This window comes from Filicampus tigris, chromosome 1, assembly GCF_054856515.1.
Source record: "Filicampus tigris isolate MCC_2025a chromosome 1, RoL_Ftig_1.0, whole genome shotgun sequence".
Lineage (NCBI taxonomy): Eukaryota > Metazoa > Chordata > Actinopteri > Syngnathiformes > Syngnathidae > Filicampus > Filicampus tigris.
Window position 1 is genome coordinate 38,441,134 of NC_141217.1, and position 20,259 is coordinate 38,461,392.

At 47.5% G+C, this 20,259-nt stretch overlaps 2 protein-coding genes across 15 annotated transcripts in view; one reads left to right on the plus strand and one right to left on the minus strand.

The window, feature by feature from the left end:
• Positions 1-1,698: 1,698 nt before the first annotated feature.
• On the plus strand, positions 1,699-3,223 carry LOC147154001 (rhodopsin). Its single transcript, XM_086039108.1, has one exon. It carries the CDS (start codon positions 1,808-1,810, stop codon positions 2,870-2,872), a length of 1,065 nt encoding a protein of 354 aa, XP_085895234.1. The 5' UTR covers positions 1,699-1,807; the 3' UTR covers positions 2,873-3,223.
• Positions 3,224-4,312: 1,089 nt separating this feature from the next.
• LOC147154002 (membrane-associated guanylate kinase, WW and PDZ domain-containing protein 1-like) overlaps positions 4,313-20,259 on the minus strand; it is an 80,582-nt gene continuing 64,635 nt past the window's right edge. For 13 of the 14 annotated variants that reach the window (XM_086039199.1, XM_086039190.1, XM_086039155.1 and 10 more), the window contains 9 exons: positions 17,760-17,851; positions 16,390-16,585; positions 14,921-15,223; positions 12,375-12,578; positions 10,818-10,905; positions 10,663-10,717; positions 9,696-9,839; positions 9,470-9,608; positions 4,313-7,685 (listed from right to left, as the gene is read on the minus strand). In XM_086039199.1, the coding sequence (XP_085895325.1) occupies positions 6,577-7,685; positions 9,470-9,608; positions 9,696-9,839; positions 10,663-10,717; positions 10,818-10,905; positions 12,375-12,578; positions 14,921-15,223; positions 16,390-16,585; positions 17,760-17,851 (2,330 nt within the window). In that variant the 3' untranslated portion in view covers positions 4,313-6,576. Of the gene's footprint in view, positions 7,686-8,368; positions 8,461-9,469; positions 9,609-9,695; positions 9,840-10,662; positions 10,718-10,817; positions 10,906-12,374; positions 12,579-14,920; positions 15,224-16,389; positions 16,586-17,759; positions 17,852-20,259 lie in introns of all 14 variants that reach the window. The other variant, XM_086039238.1, reaches the window with a different exon arrangement.

Sequence of the window (20,259 nt, forward strand, 5' to 3'; positions counted from 1 at the left end):
ACCGCTAAGACGCTTCAGCACTCAGCATTCGCAGCCCGTGCTCTACATACAAGCAACACTTGAGCCTGTACGAACATAAAAGGATGTATTTATAGACCCATTTGAAAAGCGGATACATTCTGTGCACGGTAATTATATTCAGGACCACGAATAAAAGTGTTCCGTACGAGAATTCGGGTCACACCGGTTAGCAAAATTCACCTGAGTGATGTATGTACTGTACATAGCGTGACAGCCTTTCAAAACGCTCCTTTATTCTCACTTGCTCTCTCTGTGGAAAGCCACTTTGTGGTTTTATGGTTTAATAAAAGTGGTACAGTGCAATATCAGATCTCTCGAGGCCGTACAGGGTGGCGGTTTTGCTTCGCTCAACGACACCGCGGGTGCGAGTCGCCAACCGTCGTTGTTTTGTGATGGGCCATTCCCGCGGCCGGACTTTTAATAGGACGCCTTTACGCAAAGTCGCCCCGATTTGCCAGAGTGAAGCCGAGCAGACCGGGCTGGTTTATTACCTTGAAATGTTAATATAAACTTGAAATGTTGAAATGCAGCCTTGCGCATCGGTTGGACCCTTTACACGATAAGACAGAAAGTTCAGCGTGCCAATAATTTAATAAAGAGGGCGAGGAACCAGGGGCGGAGCCAGAACGTGGCTAATGGGTGGGCCTGGAAAAATGAGGGTGGGCCTGAATATTTCTCTCGCTTTGCACAATCCTCCTGTCCCCACACATCGTATAATCAAATTAAATGACAAACTGAATAATATGAAGTTCAGATATTCCTTAGACAACCACAATTATGCCATTCTTAATATTCAATAAAAAAAAAAAAAACACAAATCATTTCATAATTTACTAAAAATGTAAAGGATATATTTTTTCAAGAATCTCACTGGGTGGGCAGTCTGTCAATGTGGCTGGGCCCAGCCACGGCTCCGCCCCTGCGAGGAACACGATAGAATCCAAGAAACAGCACTTAGTAAAGTCAAAATGGCTGCGTCGTCTCCCCTCATCAGCGTCCTCCAAAAGTCTTCAATAAACGTGTGTTAAATACACAACTCTATTGCCACTTCACTCGCCATTTAAATTTTAAACAGCTCACTGTGTGTAAAAGTGGAGTTATTCTCTCTAAAACGTTTTTTTTTTGGTCACTATACTGCACTGTGGAATGGATTCATTGGATTTACATTATTGGGAAATATTTCTTCGGCTGCTGTACTTTTCAGTTCGAATGGGTTTATCACGAAAACCGAGGTTCCACCGTATTCCTCTACCTTTGTTTAAATGGGGTGCATGGATCCGTGGAGCCTTAAGGCGGGGACACACCTTGATAGGTTCAACCGAAAGTGAAAGCAGATACCTCAGTTGGGGCATCCGAGCGACCCATATTTGCTTGAGGAGGTCAAAACGCAGTCACATGGGCAAGAAAGTGACAAAAGCGAGCACGTATAGAAGTTGCGTCTGACAAGCGAAACGGCTCTTGCCGCGGCAAACGCGCGGCGCATTTGTTTCAAACGGGCGCTTAGGCAGCTCTGCGACGCGCAGGAGCGAGCGAGCGAGCGTAATACCTTTTAATATATTGATGAGTGGTCAGTTCTGTTTGCAGTGATTGCTGGATTAGATATTAAAGATGGCCTAAATCACTTTGTGCTGACGGATTTGGAAGGCGCTAATCCCAAGAGCGCCTTTTAAAAGGCCGAGCGTGGCCACCGGGGTCCAATCGTCGCAAGGTCCCTCTCCATCTTCGCCTTCCCGAACAGCCAGAAGAAAGACCAGCGAAGGGCTGAGCGCAGCGGTCAACCGCAACCATGAACGGCACAGAGGGACCTTATTTTTATATCCCGATGGTCAACACCACCGGCATCGTGCGGAGCCCGTATGAATACCCTCAGTACTACCTTGTCAACCCGGCGGCCTACGCCGCTCTGGGCGCCTACATGTTCTTGCTCATCCTGCTGGGCTTCCCCATCAACTTCCTCACGCTCTACGTCACCATCGAACACAAGAAGCTGCGGACCCCCCTAAACTACATCCTGCTGAATCTGGCCGTGGCCAACCTCTTCATGGTGTTCGGAGGCTTCACCACCACCATGTACACCTCCATGCACGGCTACTTTGTGCTGGGGCGCCTGGGCTGCAACCTGGAAGGCTTCTTCGCCACCCTGGGCGGCGAGATCGCCCTCTGGTCCCTGGTGGTGCTGGCTATCGAGAGGTGGGTGGTGGTGTGCAAGCCCATCAGCAACTTCCGTTTCGGGGAGAACCACGCCATCATGGGACTGGCCTTCACCTGGCTGATGGCTAGCGCTTGCGCCGTGCCCCCCCTCGTCGGCTGGTCCCGTTACATCCCGGAGGGCATGCAGTGCTCGTGCGGCGTCGACTACTACACGCGGGCGGAGGGCTTCAACAACGAGTCCTTCGTGGTCTACATGTTCGTCTGCCACTTCCTCGCCCCGCTCACCGTCGTGTTCTTCTGCTACGGCCGCCTGCTCTGCGCCGTCAAAGAGGCCGCCGCCGCTCAGCAGGAGTCCGAGACCACCCAGAGGGCCGAGAGGGAGGTCACCCGCATGGTGGTGCTCATGGTGATCGCTTTCCTGGTCTGCTGGTTGCCCTACGCCGGCGTGGCCTGGTGGATCTTCACGCACCAGGGCTCCGAGTTCGGACCGGTCTTCATGACCATCCCGGCGTTCTTTGCCAAGAGCTCGTCCATCTACAACCCCATGATCTACATCTGCATGAACAAGCAGTTCCGCCACTGCATGATCACCACCATGTGCTGCGGGAAGAATCCCTTCGAAGAGGAGGAGGGCGCTTCCACCACCGCCTCCAAAACCGAGGCCTCGTCTGTTTCGTCCAGCTCCGTCTCTCCCGCATAAAAGGGCCCTCAAAAAGCCCGAGCAACGCGATCTACGATCCCAGAAGAAGAGTTCTGCTCCGCCCGGGACACGACTCAAGGCTAACGTCTACTCGTACAACTTCCTTTTTGTATTTTTACAAACAACTTGGTTCAACCTAAAGACAGTTGCAGGAAAGATCAGCCCATTCCAGAGTTGTTCCTGTATGTACAGAATATCCAACTCAACTAATCTATGAGATTGTTTCCCTTAGATTGAGGGACATCCATGTTATTAACCTTTAACAGTTGGATCCTAAATGGTACTGGCTTATCTTTGAATGTAGAGGCATGTAATCAAGGCAACGTAAAATAAAAGGCACTTTGCAAACGACTCATCGTGTTTACGTTTTACTTACGATCGCAATGGATAACACAGATGATGATGTAGTATATTGTTCAAAGGAATAAATGTGAATACCACAGTCAGAGGGAAATCTCCAGTCAATTCCTGCTTCACCGGGGCACGCGCTGCACGACAATTAAAAAGGCGCGTGCGTACCTTGCATTTGGAGTTGCGTCTTCACACGCTCATGGGTCACCTTGGATTTCAACTTGTTCTGGCTGGGGGATTATTTATTGTTGGTCATAATACGGCGCATGACTCAACGCCGCTTATCGTGACGAGTATTGATGTTATTAAGTGAAGGTGACATTAATTAAGACTTTCAGGATGAAATGAAAAATAGCCTTAATAAGAATAGAAAAAAAAAAATCGAGTCCTACTTGGCCAAATCTAACTAGCAGCTACTAATGCGATTCTGATTCAAGTTCTTCATTTGGCGGAGTGCCATGCTGAAACATTATGACCTTCGTGTGTTGCCATAGTAACCACCATAGCAACGTATCTGTCCTAGAATACAGATCCACTCCGAAAGCTGCTTTTTATTTATTTATTAATTTTTTTATTTGGCTACAGAACAGATCTACCTCCTTTAAAGATGTATTCATGCTCTTACAAAACACTTGAAATAAAGTCGAAACAAAATCGAGACTAGAGCACAGCTACCTGATTGGAGTGTGCAGTGAGAATTTTATAAATAGGTCAAAGGTGTGAACTGTGTGGCAAGAACGACAAAAATGACCCACGCAGGATTTGCTGGGCAAAATGTCTGAGGCAAGCGCTGGTGGAGCGCATGCGTCTTCTCTTCATGGTTGAGAGTATCAAATAAATGAGCCGGAGTTGAGGTGGGACGGCGGCAGACGGATCGCGTCTCATCTTTCAACATTCTACTTTTACAACTTGGGAGTGGATGAAAGATTTCATTTGCGGTTATATTTGAAACACTTTTAGCAAGCGTCAGTCTTGAGGAGAAAACAGTGTAGTGCGATGCGACCGCGGTGATCTGGCCGGCAAAACAAACCGTGTCTCCATAGCGATGCGAGCCAAAAGAGCGGAATAAAAGTGTGAAGATTTCTCTTGTGAATTTGTATGGAAAAGTTTATTTTGATAATAAAAATAGCATTCACAGACTTCTTTTGATAGCTACATATACAGTGTAATCCATCTGAAGGAAAGAAGCTGGATAAGTCAACATCTACTTGTACTTAGACTAATGTTATGTATAGCTCCATGGATCAAATAAACCTATGAACAATGTCGTATTTATATATGCATAGTTTTATATATAAAAACAAAACAAACAAACAAAAAAAAAATGGCCCATATACATTTACTGCTCTTATCAACACATACAGTCTGGAGCACATTGCAAGAAATAATGCTTGAAGAACACAGACTGCATACAAGTGCTTTACTGTATAATACAAAGGCAGGCTAACCATCAAGAGATTCAAACGAACAAACAGCTTGACCAATTAGTCTTTCAGTCGAAAAGGTCTTTACATACCTGATCCGGAGAAAATCAACATAGTTCCCATAAATCATCAGGTCCATTCAGAGATAAAAACACGTGATCACATTCCTCATTGCTGAGGCTTTATCGTAAATTTCTCCTTTGTACATGAAAAAAGGCAACATTTATATTCCTCCACGGGTTCCTAATAATCACATAGGAAAAATCTTTACAGGAGATGGCCAAGAGGTGAACGTCCAAAATGTTTTTCTTTTTGCAGTAACCACGGCGGACGACGGCGGTCACGTATTGTCGAATATAACCGGCCCGAAAATATCAACCACGTAAAATCGAGCGATGTAACCGGGGTCGACTCAAAACGGCCTCGTCCTGCGGAGGTTGGTGAGTCGACCGCCCGACGCGCGTTGCATTCGAATCTCCTGCAAGGTCGTTCGTCGTCGCGAAGGTGGTAAACGGCGGACGACGGATCGCGCCGAGAGTTCGTCTGACGAGTCGAATGTCGGACGCGCATTTTCAAAGGGAATCGAGCCAGGCCCACCCTGCCGAACGAGGCGGGTGGACAAAGCGAGCGCTCCACCTTCCCCGCAATGTTTTTGCATCCATTTTTGGTGCCCGAACTCGACTTGAATCTTGTCCCCGTGTCAAAGCTAAGCCCGCGCGGCATACGAGCGGGCCTTTCAGTAGCCGTTGCGTTTGTGGTGAAACGAAAAACAAAACACTCACAGGCGCGTTTTAAAGCAGCAGTCAAAGTCCAGTGGGGTGACAGACAGTGTGGCTCAGCACGGCAGATTGGTCGTCTCCTGTAGCAGGAGTCTTGTCGCAACAACTGTGTCGGGTCGCTGTCCAAGCGCACTGGCGGAAAGCAACTCACGTATTCTCATCCGAAAGGGCTTTGTGATTATATTCAGCGATTGTATTCGACTAACATGCAACGGCTGCTTTGAAGTGGCGTTTGGAGTATCTGCCATGTTTGTGGGCAGGTGGGGGATTTCTTTCTGGGGACTGTTATCACAGCTCATGCGCTGCAACAAGTAAAGATAGCTTCCGTTTCCTTTCCTTTGATATATATATATATATATATATATATATTTTTTTTGTAAGAGTATGTGGCAGCGGTCCAGCCCAACTTGAATTCATGCACGCGTCTCACACGCGGATAAACTTTGTTGCTCTCATTTTCACTTATGGCTGAGGTCATTTGTGGAAGCTTGAAAGTTTAGGACGTTCGTCGTTTCGGGTGTGTCACCGTTTCGCCCTCCTTGTCGGATTTCTTCGTTTGGGAACACGCATGCTTTTCCAACATACATCTTTAGGATTGAAGCACGCTCACTCGGGATATGTGCCATAGTCGATAAAAACAGCTATCAGACGCGTGGAAGAAATAAATGATTTATAAAATCAGCACTCCTACTTTTAACTCCAGTTCTTCACTTCTGAACATGACCCAGTGTTGTTGTTGTTGTTGTTGTTTTTTCTTCACAGTTCTTGTAAGCCATCGGTGATTTGTGCTATCGTTTGTTCATTTAAGTAAAAGGTCGGAGGAAAAAAAAGCACAACCGGAAGCGTGTCTCAGTCATCCCGCATGTGGGAGGGAAGAAAAACATTTAGAATCAGCAATGCAGACAAGAATCAAAATCACCAACTTCATATGCAGGCACATACAATACTTCTATTTTAGTACAACGACCTGTTATGAGCAACGAAAACAATGACAAAACAACCAGTGCGGGTGATGGGATTGTACTCCTGCTGTTTTAGGAATCTGTGGATGGGATCACGACAAGTCAAGTCACTCAGTAAACCCGTTGACTAGTAGGACCTTGATGAGTCCAATTCCAGTGTATGGTAGACAAAGTGTGTCCGCTCCGCTCTAGATGCTGAGGTCTTTGGGGCTTTCTTTGTACAGCTTTCTCTTGGGCTCAGGGAGCTGCTTCGGGCTTTGGCAAACTGTCGTATTGTTGTGGCCTGTGTTTTTGTAGGCGGCGTTGTTGTGCGCAGCATTGTTCTTCCTCATGCTGTAGTAGTCTTTGAGTCTGGGCGCCGCCGCATAGTTCTGCTCGTCCCGGCTGTAGCTGCTGTCGGGGGAAGAATCCCGCTCCGCGCCGTAGCGTCTCTCTGGCGTCCCGTTCATCCGATGTTGCTCGGAGGCAGAGTCGCGCATCAGGTTGCCGTTCTTGGTGGCGCGGCCGTAAGCGCCGCCGCCGCCGCCCCCGGGAAGGGACGCGCGATCGGCGGCGTTTTTATCGTCGGGGCGCTCGGGGGTGGCGGCGGCCTCCCTGACTCGCCGGCTCCTCTGCGAGTCCCTGCCGAGCCTTCGCTCGTACAACTCGCGCTGAGGGCTGACGGCGAGGAAGCCGCCGTCGTCGCACTCCCTCTCGGGCGTGCGATCCCGCCGCGCTCGCTCCGCCCGGCGATCCATCGACTTGGCCCGCCTGCGATCGGGGGAGGAGGCGCGCTTCGGCGTTGGCGAGCGATCGAGGGAGCCGCGGCGCTGCGGGCGGAAGCTCCCGTCCAAAGTGGAGCTGCTGTTTGAGAGTACTTGGCCCCTGAGTTTCTGCGCCACTGCGGCCTTCTTCCCCGAGTTGTCTTTCCTCAGAGTCTTCAGGAGCTTGGAGATGCCGCTTTCGGACTCGGACTTTTTGACTTTGCGCCCTCGGATTTTCTCGTTGCCACCGCTACCGTTGCTGTTGTCTGGAGACGGACGTCTGGGGGTGCCGTGACTGTGACTGTTATTCCAGGTGTGGTGAAGGTGAGGGTTAAACTGTCGGGCTCGGTAGTCCACCTGATCCGACCCAGCCCTGTCCCAGTTCCTGTTCCTGTCTCGCCCACGCCCAGCCTCCTCCCGGCGTGATGGTGTGTGAAGGTCTGGTGGATAACTGGAATCCAATGAGGTGTGATATCGGCTGTTGGGTGGCAGCGTTCTCACTTCCGAAGAGTTTTGTGACCCGAGTGTGGGAGGGTACCCGTCATTGCTGCCGTCTGAAGGAGGAGACCCCGGAAAAAAAAAGAAAAAGAAAAAAAAAGCCGGTTAAAAAGAGTGACAGGCATCCTACGTGCACGTACGGTGGTGACGTGACAGAACCACTGGGCGGGGATCGAAAGCGACTCATGCATACGTGTCGCGTATGTTTGCAGTTATGGTTGACACTGACGCACAACAGCCTTCTTCACAAGTAAACATGGAGGTTGCACTGAAGCGACACGCGGCTTCAGTGCATTTTGCCTCCGGGGCTTGCGGGTGATTTCAGCAACGAGAGCGGGTGAACATCGGCAAGTGTGGGGCGGGCTTATCAATGACGCCGCGGGCACCTGAGAAAGCATTCAAAACAAGATGGCGATGCGTATCATTGGGACCAACAAACTCAAAGGAGAAAATCAATCAAGGGGCCTGAGAAAGATTAGCCAGGTTGCCATGGCAGCAGCGTGGCGGCATTGCGTTAGTCCCGGTCCTTTCCACATGTTTATGAAAACAGACGCGGGACGTTTGATTCAGGCACGGCGAGACAGAAAGCCAATTCGCTTTGTCACGTGCACACAACGGAGGATGCAGGTCGGGATGAGCGGATGAAGGGGTTGGGAAGAACTCAAAAGAGAAAGATGACGAGGATGGGGTGGGGGGGGTTGGGGGGGGAGTGGATCATGACAGACTTCTGGCTACAAACCGTGGTCTGATTTTGGCCCATTAGGTAGAAACAGGGCTCTCCCATCTTGTCATTCCTCATTGTACCAACAGCGAGATGAGGAGCCATCATCGCTGGAGAGAGGAGGAAGAGCCCAGCAACAAGAGATGGGCAGAGAAAGAGAGAGGGAGAGCAAGAGGAGAGCAGAAAACAAATAAAACAGACAAGAGGCAGTTTTACATTTCATCCCAAGAGACAGTATACCGCGAGAGACGCTTCAAAGAAGGGGAGAAATACAGTACACTCAAAAAACAAACCTGAGAAATGTGACCGAAAAAAAAAAAAAAAAAAAAAAAAGACAGGCACAATCCATCGGGAGAAGCTACAGCTTTTGGACAGGAATTTCACAGCTGCAAGACATTAGCGCTTCAGAGGATATAATCCCCTAACGGCCGAACAGTCTTCCGATTCAACATCGGTGGGTCAAAATGTGTGTTCGCGACTGAGGTCAGCAGACTCGGGGTGAATTAGTGGAGCCCAGAGTTCAAAGCAAACATGGCGCATCGGCATTTGGCTGTTGCGCTGCGCACAAATGGAACAAGCTGCCAACAGAAGTGAAGTTGGCCCCCGCTTTGAAATCAAGGTGAACAACTACCGGGTTGCGTTTTTCCCCATAGCTACGACGAAGGTCTTTTAGAGCATTTCTATAATTAATTTTCTAAACACATGCTCTTGAACCGTGCCTTCTTTTAGTACTTTTAGTAAAGTACATTTAATGTCTCTGCTTTGCTTTTAAATGTCTTCAATTCTCCAGTTTTGTCTTGCCTTTAGATTTTGGAGTTTGCCTTTAAATGATGTTTTGCAACAACGTGAAGCACATTTGAGTTACCTTCTGAAATGCCTTCCATAAGTAAAGCTGCCTTGTCTCGCAAAAATAACTCGAAACGAGTGGCGGGAGTCGTTTGTAACGTGTTGAAGATTTCAAATCAAGTCCAAACTAAATGACGCCACGCAAGGCGGAGCCCAGTGGACCATGTGAGCTTGGATCCCAGTTTTCTCTCTGCCAGCGTCATAGCTTTCAATTTGTGGTGACCACGCTATCGTAGCACAAAAACCCGAAAGCGGAGGAAACGTTCAACCTACCATACTCAGGCACAGATCCATCCCCGCGTTTCAGCACAAGCCGTGCCCAGCGCCCCCCGTTCTTGATCAGTTCGATGGCACGCGAATGCTTCATGTTCTTTGTGCTCTCGCCATTAATCTCCAAGATTTCATCTCCCACCTAGAGGAGAGCAAGATTGCGATCTCATCGTGAGCAAGGATGTGAATGGCAAAGTAATGGCAGGCTCACTCTGAAGACGTTTCATACCCGCATCTTGCCATTCCTGACAGCAGCGCCGTCCTCTGCGAGCCTCAACACATAGAGGTCCATGTTGTACTCCCGCCCTCCTCTCAGGCTGAAACCAAAACCTTTGCTGTCACGTTCGAGGTCCACTGAGTAGAACTCCTTGTCCTGCGAGTGACAAAGAAAAACAGAAAGCCAAGCGTAAAATGCACCGCAACACCCGGGGGGGGGAATCGACCTGACGTCCCACCGAACTCCACAAATGTCGGTGATTGCCGTGGCGGTGACTGCGCGAACGATGAGCATAATCGCCAACAATCACATGAGCCGGGGTGCCGCTCATTGGGTGACGTGCTTTGTTCCCGCCAGCCTCGTTTCAGGCCACCGTGGACAAAATGGGGTGGGTGTGAGACCGCGTGGGGGAAGGAGATGGGCAAACATGAAAGGCTGTGATTGCCATGAATGCATAAATGACCGGCGAGATTGTTCAATTTTACAGTTGCCGCCGCAGAGCAGGTTTGTTCGATTCTGCCGGGCCCACGGCCGTGCTCGAAAGCTACCGGGCATCCACGTTTCAGGCAAACGGGGTTCCTGTAGCCAATTTGTGTAAACGTAACTAGCCCAAAGTAGAAAAAAAAAAAAAAGAAGAAGAAAGCATCACAGGGTGGCCAAAGTAAATGAAAATATGAGATTTTAGCTTTGCATAATAGTTTTGTTTTTTTCTCTTGGCATGCAGCGTCTTTATGGCAACGGTTTGAAAAATGTCAAATGAGTCACGCATTGCTTACGTTAGCATTTCCCCCAAACCATTTTCCCATTTGTTTCGAGCACTTTGTAACATTTGCCAAAAGCTGTCAAACCCTGTTTGAATCATCGCAACTATTTGTATGGCTTAGCGTTACTTCACATTGTCAACATGACCATCCCATCGCTCGGTATATGTTATCATTGCCTTAGTCGGCACCGATAGGCTGCGATAATGTTTTCTCACCTGTAATGTTTGTGTAGGTGGTGGAGGAGGAGCTCCTTTCGACTTGGAATTATTCCTTCAAAAACACACGAGAACACCGTCCGTGTTCAGTATTGAGAAGTAAAAAAAAAAAAAAAAAAAAGAGCTTCTTATAAAAAAACATGACGTGCACCTACCGAGACTCTTTGGACTGTTGAGGGGTGTGTGTGGTGGTGATAGTGGCGATCTTCTCGGCATTGGTCAGCAGAGAAGCGTTGGAAGACTCTGGGCAAGATGACAAATACAACATGTAAAGAAAATACATGTCAAACAGTATCTGAAATGCACAGACATATTCCTGTGGATGGCTTCAGAAAAGAGCTGTACTAAATGTGAGCAATGTCAACGCTACGTTCTTGTGCTATAATTGCCGATATCACCTCCTCATTTAAGATAGGGGAGACTATTTATGATTTCATGTCTGTTTTTAAACCCTGCAAACAAAGAGCAAAATACAGTAGCCAGCAGCAAAAGTTACGGCGAGAAGTTGAACAGATGCTGCCTGGGGGAACTCACGGCGCCTGATTAACGGAGCTCCCAATTAATGGCCATGAACTTGTGTGTTCACTCACTCTCAGTCACCGCTGGCAACAGGTGCAAACATGATGGACTGCCGTATTTATCAGAAGGTTTCGTGCTTTAGATAGCTCTGATGGTTTTCTCCACGAAACATTTGGCAAGTGCAAAAATAACATTTGAAGTAATGGAATTGGGAATGTTAGTGGAAGAGGTATACAAATTTATCGCCGGGCTACGGGAAATAAATCGCTCCGATAATTTCGGGCACGAAAGCCAGCGCATAAAAGCCGCGCTTTTGTTTTGATTTAATTCGTCCTGAGTGTGTGCCAATTGAATCAACTGGTTTGTGACCATCCTGTGTAACATTTTCTTTCAAACGTACTGACGCAAGTGCTATTTTGGCGGTGTTTACAAGTAACGGCACACGGACGATGGAGGAAGCCTCGATAAATACAGGCCATTCATCAACGATGAAAGATACGCTTTGTCTAGTCGTTGTCCTCCTTGGAATGAGAAAAGAGAGGGCTTTCTTTTGCAGCAATAAAAGATACATTTTCTTGAGGTGTGTATTACTTCTCGTCTAAAGCGGTGGGAAAAGCCTCACTTTTGACTTCCTGCTACGTCAGGACGCAAATGACTTGGAAGGGGAAAAAAAACTAAAATATGAATATAACGTAAATGGCAAACTTCTCTGCCTTTTATGTTAGGCATCATTGGAGCATTTCAAGGCTTCACGTTGCTCAAAGACCTACGAAAGCCCGTTTGAAATGACAAACGGACCGGCCTATAGGTGATTAAAAGAGGCGGATAGACGGACGGCGGGAGGGCACCCCGGCCGCAGGCGCAAGGCGATAAAGCGGCAAATTGATTGGAGTAAAATGCCCAGCTCTGCAAAATGCCATTGCTGAATCGAGGATAAGTGGCGATGCTTTCTGTTGACCATTTGGCAGATGCAACTTCCCGGTTGCGCCTGGTTAGTAGATCAGCGTTTGTGCACGCGCAAACCTTTTAGCAAATCAGGCCCAGAGTGGAATATCAGGGTTCGCGCCGGGATGAAAAGTGCTCTTGCCAGTTTCCTCGACGCAAGAGTGTCCTTTCCAACCCGCCGACCATGAATAAGTCATGCGCCGCTGCATTATGACACAGCCAGGTGAAGCTCCCGGCCAAAGTCTTACCGTCGCCGGGGATGATCCTGAGCGAGACCGTGTTTCCGGCTTCCTTGATCAGGTTGACGATGTCCGAGTGGGACTTGTTGGTGATGGAGCAGCTATTGACGGCCAATATCCGGTCGCCGACTTTCAGCTTACCGCAGCGGTCCGCCGGGCTGCCTTCGATGATGCGCCCTATTTTGTGGGGCATGGCCACACAAGCATTTCCAGCTTTCGTGTTGACAACATGTGCGTTTGTGTGTCGAGTGGTTGATTGGTTCGATTGATTAAGGAAAAAGAAGGGACAAAAGGAGACAGGAAAACTATTAATCATCCCTAATCATCTTAGCCCACTTGACCACAGTCAGTTCAACATATTGAAATCCCTTCGCATGCAAATGAAAACACGAGCAACATTTGTGAGTGACAGGGAAGCATTTTGCCTGATGACTACATGGATGCGCCGTCAAGAAAATGGCACCGGTCCAAGCCATCATGGCTTCACACTTACACTCTGGTAAGAGCATCGAGAAGGCCACTGGCGCTCCTTCTCTATCCGAGGATCAATGGCACGACTAGATTTAGTTCTGTTTACCAAGGACAAAATCATTTTGTCTTTGGCCTACCCCGAAAATGTAAGCGCTTGGAAAGTGGACGTCTCGCAGGTCACATATGCGGGCAAAGTCTTAAGGCCAAAGCGAGAGCAAGAGGACGAGCAATCATCTTGAACCGAGTGACGGCGATCAACATGGCGCGGAAACTGCAAATAGACCCCCGGAGATCTTCTGTCATCCCGACTGTCGCTGTACCTCAGCTCTTGATTTCTTCCCCTAATCTCACAATCTTCCATCCGGCTAATATTCTTTCTTATGACACCGCTATTTATTACGCCGCTCCGCTCTGCCTTGATTGAAAAATACACTTGTATCCTGTCACTCCAGTCCAGATAACGAGATACAAGGCCTTATGGGACGTGACGGCTACGCAGGATTTAATACCCCACCTGCGAAGCACAACACTGAACTCAGGTCACAAGGTGAGAGAGGGGGGAGCGAGGGCGGGGGTGCGAGATATACGGTTGACCGAGTCGCCTAAAGCTCCGCTGTTATTCCCAGGCCTGAAGAACTCCTCGTAAAATATATTTGTTCACGTACGCGTCATTTTTATTATCTCAACTTGGGCCTGCACGGCTCTATTGGGAAAGTGGAAAGCACAGCACAGGCAAGTCCATTCATCTCATGCTCCCGAAAGGAATCAGCCGAGTGAGAAACCAGCAAAACCGAAAACCTCAAAGGTTTTGGCGTGATTAAAGAGTCACCCCAAAATTATTTGCAATAATATTTCCTACGCGCCTTCACTCGTCGGAACATGGCATTCTGACTAACATTGTGTTTGTGGAATATGAGTTAAGCAGAAAAATCCAACTGCTTTTGTCCATCTCAGCGGGCGGCCATTTTGCCACTTGCCGTCGACTGAAAACGATATCACAGTTGCTCAGGTAACAACCAATCGCGGCTCACCTGTTTTTCTGAGGCTGAGCCGTGATTGGTTGTTAGCTGAGCCCTGAGCAACTGTGGTGTCGTTTTCGGTCGGCAGCAAGTGGCAAAATGGCCGCCCGCTGAGATGGACAAAAGCAGTTGGATTTTACTGCTTAACTCATACTCCACAAACGCAATATTAATCAGAGTACCATGTTTTGACTGGTGGGCCTGCATAGAACATATTCTTGTCAAGAAAATGTTTGGCTTGACCCCCCCCGCCCCCCAACCCATTTAAGTAAGGCTTGTTGACGAGCACACACACGGCTGTCATAATAAGTGATGCGCGAATTGCCTTTTGCTAAGTAACATCATCATCCCATGGGATCAGTCAGTGCGGCTAACAGCCATTCAAGTGTTTTGCGCATGACACATCACACTATATCATCTTTACGGCTAACTATACATGAGACCTTGGCATGACATTGGGGACACGCATCCATTACTCGCTGGGTAAATCAAATCAAATTTGTTGGAGGAGAACACCTACAATGGCTCATCGCCGGCCGAGCAACTTCTCATCGTTGCAATTTTGCCGTTTACGGCCGTACGTGAACGCAGCTGTGAGGTCGGAATCAGCGAAGACAACGACGACGACGCTTGCGATAAAGCCGCAGCCGGCCTGATCCTGCGGGAATGAGCGCTGCCCATCAAGTGATTTCTAAATCCCTAAGCTCATGACAGCAGGTTTGTGACCTCCGGTATTAAGCGCCGCCCCTCCCCCCCCCCCGGCTCAAAACGCCAAATCATGCGATTCACAAAGGAGACAGCAACCTGGCGGAGGGTACGACTCCGTAGCGCAAATGTGCTCGCTGCCTCTTTGCTGAATTAAGCAGCCTAGCCTCTGGGAAAAAAAAATAGCTCAGAGACCCAAATATCGCAGCTTTGAAGTAACTGGTGCATAATGATGATGAATCACAGAGAAAAGTCATGAATTTCAGAGAGATGGCCAAACCGTTAAGGCAGATTAACGTCAAATGAAATCGTGACACCTTTTGAAGGCATTTGCATCATAACGAGCTGACATCGACTCACCGAAGGTAGTGCCCGCATCGGGCCTGGAAACAGAGGAAACGATGACAAAACCGAAGCCCTCGTTTTCCCCGCGCTGGATCTCCACGTCGTACGGCTGCAGAGAGGCGGGGACCACGGCGCTGCCGCTGCCGCCTCCGCCGCCGCTGCCGATGCCGCTGGTGGAGCCGCTGCCCGAGCTGACCGTGTTGAGAGAGTTCTGGCTTCCTTGCGGGGTCCGCTTGCCTTCCGTCAGGCTGGGCGCTTGGGTGCTGCTGTGGTGGGAGGAGGCCGGCGATGGCGGGACGTCACCTTCCCCTTTGGACACTGGTGGAGAGGAAAAGACGCTGACCGACATTGGAAAAGCGGCATTGACACGCACACACGTGCGACTGTATTTACAGTTCGAATTTTCTCATATTCCCTAACAGTGAATTATTGTGTGTAAAAAAGTAGGTTCAATGACTTTCACTATACCGTTGGCGTAAAAACGCTAGCGGGCATATTTCTTTGCCCATGTGTTGATGTCACATCAGTCTATTTGTGTTGGAGAACTGAACTACTGAAAACAGTTATGTCACATGATAGATGGTGTTGATGCTTCGCTGATTAGACTGCTCAACAAATGTGTACGCGTTTTTTAATGAGAGATGCTAGTCAACTTTTCCAGATGAATTGTAATAGTAATACTAGTAAGACTATATAAACAACAATAAAAACAATATCATATGCAATATACGGTAGTCAGATATTTAGTCATATTTATGAATTAAGGGTTAGGTTCAGCGACAAGTGTATTTTTTTTTTCCGAAATGTCATAGCTATAGATGAAAATGCCAAAATGAAAAATATATGCCATTTCTGATTAAAATTTGCTGTTGAACAGTGTTATTCTGTGCCAGACCATCGTCAAGTCAATCGAAACGGAGTACAAGTCTCCATTAAAGTGGAAGTACGGCATTTCGAATCATATTGCGTTTGCGGAATGTGAGTTAAGCAGTAAAATCCACCCATTTTGCAGCCATGTCAGGGGGCGGCCATTTTGCCACTTGCTGTCGACTGAAAATGACATCACAGTTGCTCGGTGCTCTGCTCACGACCAATGAGGGCTCATCTTCCGAAAACAGGGGAGCCGTGATTGATCGTGACCTGAGCCCTGAGCAGTTGTGATGCCATTTTCAATTGACGGCACTCACAAAATGGCCGCCCCCTGAGATGAACAAAAACGGTTGGATTTCGCTGCTTAACTAATATTCCACAAATACAATATCAATCAGCATGCCATGTTTAGGTGCGTATATGGAATATAATATTTCAAAGGATTTTTTGGGGGGGTTTGACTTCTCTCTTTATATGCTTTGCGACCGTATTCTGGCATCTACACATAATTACAAATCTCTTTTAGCGGGGGCGTCAGTTACTCGCAGACTTTTGCTATTTGCGGCAGGGATCGGCGGAATAGCGGCGGCTTATCTGTACTTGCGGACGCCCACCTGGGTATCCGGGAGTCTTCCGTCGGACCGTGAGGTTGACATGGCCTTGTTTGGCGGCCTGCTGCATCAGCTGCACCACCAACTGGTGAGACTTGCCCACCACCGCCGTGCCGTCCACGCAGATTAGCTCGTCACCCGACCGCAGGCGTCCGTCCTCGTCTGCCGCGCCATACTTCACGATGTGACCGATGTAGATCTGCAACAATCAAGAGATGCGTGAACGAATTGCTCTGTGCGATCTTTTGCATACGCTGTGGATTGTTCAGTCAATTCCATGAGCAACCTACTAAGTCAAGTAGTAAGTGACAATGTGACGGTCCTATGAGAAGACTTGCAACAAGAACTTGGTGTTGTTTTGTTTTGTCTGTGAGACGTTTTGTCCATTCTAGGTCTTGCGTTGCGCACTTGGGCTGTGTTCCCCAACCATTTTTGATTTTTGGCCTTGTGTACCCCTGGAACTTTTGGTCATACCACGAAGTCCCCTGTCACTCATACGTGTTGATGATTGTCCAAAAGTGGAATGTAACACAACTGCTTATTAAATGAAACTCATGTTACTTTGTTTCCTTTATTTGAACATTTACTTCTTAACTCATTTACGGCCAGACATTTTCAGACACGCTTTTACGCTAACGTTTGAAAAAAATTGAAAACAAATATAAACAAATTCCGGGCTGGACTGTGAAGAGACAAATAAACACGTCAGTGGCAGTGAATGAGTTAAGCACACTTATTATTTTTTATTTAATCAAACATATAAATAGATATGTTGCCTTGCAAATAATAATGGAAAACACTCATCACTATAAAGAACTTGCCTTTGTTATACAATAAATCTCAATTATTTTGTTATGCCGCATCTAGGAAGAAGTCATCGTTTTGCGTCCCCGCCAAGTCTCAACGGCGACAATTAACAAAAGTACATCCCTGCATAACATTGTACCCTTTACATCAAAGGAAACCCCCCAAAAAAAGAGTCCATGAAGTGCATCAATTTGCCTGAAATTAAAAATAAATAAATAAATGAGAGTTCCACTGCCATTTATTGTAGTGGAGCTGCAATTACATTTTATTCTTGTATGGCAAAAAAAAAAAAAAAAAAGAAAAGCATGTTCCCATCTTTTATTGGAGAGATGCACACCTCCAGCATGTGAGTCTGATACATTTCCAAGCATGTGCTTTGCGGCCTCCTGGGAGCATGTGTGTGCGTTAGGCATTGAGTCATCCTGATGGAAACAAGCACCCAGTTATTGAGCACCCACTTTGGCACGAAAACAACCAAAAACCGGACTTTGAGCTCCCCCAGTTTGAGTCACCCAGTAAATGCACTGACCAGTATTGACCAGACTCAAAAGTAAACGGACACTTACAGGCTCTCCGGGCTCGTTTCCCCCAAGAATACGGAAACCGAAGCCCGTATCCTTCCGCCAAAGGAAAATGTCCTGCTCCTGACAATCTGGCACTGAAATACAAAAAAAAAAGAACAATTGTGAAAATGTGCCTCAAAGATGCCTGCGACAAACTCCACCGACAGATGATCCTTGACTGTAATCACTGAACGCGTTTAGCTGCAATTGATAGCGCCTGACTCCCATTTTGTTTAATTAACACACATCCGCGGTCGTTTGGACAATTATTGATCAACAAAGCGTGTCTGCTTTGGATTGTGGGCGGGCAGGATCAACAGCTGCTCCTCGCCTCATTGAGCAAGAGTGGCTTCCTTGCGTGAAGCCCGCAAATGAGCATTCAAACCGGCTGGCTGTGACCTTGTCACATTCGCAGATGTGCGTTCTGACAGATCACTAATCACAATTTCCTTACAACGGCATATTCCAAGCCTCCAGAGGGAGGGAACGATGGGACGGCGGGACAGTCGGCATCCGTCGGCTCGGGCCGTAGGAGGACGATTTTCTCGCTGTCTGCATTGCTGCTGCATCAAGTTCGCGCGGTTCAAGTGATTGGCTTCAGCTCGTTGGCTCGCCCGTTCTCTTGCTCAGCATTAATTGAAATGCCTTGGCCCGAGAACTCACCCGAGGCTGCTGTTCAAATAGTTGATACACAAGCATTCTGTGGTGTTAGAGGTCAATGGATCAGGGCGTAACCCAAACAAGAAAAAAAGTCGTTTAGTAGTTTAGTGCACGCTAGGGCTGCTCGATTATGAAAAAAAAAATCATATGAATCCTGATTATTTTAGTAATCACGATTATTTTTTGGTACAAAACAACAAAATGTTTAAATGTAAAAAATATAAAGACAAATAAATGTAAGCTTCTTTTGGGCCAAACAACACTCATGAAATGTGTCATTATTAACCCCCCCCCACCAAAAAAAAATGTATAAATTCAAATGCGATTTCCTTGAGTGGATATAAATGAACATTAATCATCATTTTTTACGATTATGCCAATTTTTGAATCGTGGTGTGTAATAATCGCAATTGTGATTGAATTTCGATGAATTGCACAGCCCTAGCGCTTGCAGGCATTAATCTACGCTGTCTTTTGTCCCTTTTTTGTGCCTTTGAATACAGTTGTGTTCCCTCAAAAATCCCAAACTTTTTCTATACAGGCGTCATTCTCACCACGTTTGCTATCTTCACTAATTTCCACTCATTTTTTTTCCTAGGGAAATTCTAAATTCTATTGTAACTTTTGTCTGAACTATGAACACAGACAGAATTAGGCCTCTTTGACAATCTTTTGTCTCTTCCTTGTTTCTCATCCTCCCCATATGACTCTGGATCTCCTCCAGGGGTTCTCCAACTCATACTGTATACTAATCAGCCGCAGCTTAAAGCAGGCCTTTCTGGGATGGGCCAGTTAATATTTAATCAGCAGCAGTCCTAGATTCCACAAGCAGCCATGATTATGAAGCACCCCTGCACTACACCACAGAGAGCTCACGTCTTCTGGCAACAAGCAAAAACAGTAAGCGCGCCTTCGCTGCCTTAATCTTCATACAAGTACAAGGGCGAGGGTTGACAATGTAAGTATTTCACAATACCGTGTCAAGAACGTGATGGTTTACTTAAGGTGGGAGTTCATCGTGAGCGAAGAATAGAGCCGAATGCATTGGTTACGTTTTTATATTCCGCCCGCGGCCAACAGCTTTCCAGTTGGGAGTTTTCTAACCATGAGAAATGGTGACTACCGCCGCCGATGGTATGGAAGGGTATTACATCCTATGCATGCGCAGAAGGTACTTTCACGGTCAGCGTCGCTGTCTGTCGTTGCTGTGTGCTTTGCCAGCGTGACGTGCCGACAGCCGGCCGGACGCCACAGAGGGTAAGCGTCTGTCACTCTTGGTGAACGTCATTTTGGTCTATCAGGGCCTTGACATGGTTGTGGATTGAGGGTTACGAATCACACAACCAACAAGGCTAAAAACTTTGTCCGTGACTCTACAATCCCAAGCTTGACTTTGAGCTTGTGATTTACCATGCGGAGCTACTTATCGTTCATGCAGAATTCTGTAGTATTCGTATCACCGTCAGAACATGGAATGAAAACAGCATCTGACGGTCAGTACCGGTCCACAATCAAAAAAGATGAAGAGGTACATATTTGGACACAGATCTTTACTGGATAGCTTGCGCAGGTGTATTATTCAAACCCAATCAAGCCCATTCCGATCGATATTTTATTCCGAGCGAGAGGGGTGGTTTATGCCGATTGATAATCCGATCGGCGCGCATGAAAACAATTATTCCAAAATTTCGGAACAAACCGTCTTTGCTGCGCATGTCTGTGAGGTCAGTATATGCGTTTCTGTTTTTTTCCCGGAAGATAGTAGAAGCAGACAAGTTAAAGACATGGCGGGCGCAAGGAAGTAGCAAATACAAATGCAAATCCGGAAGTGCAGTCCGGAGGA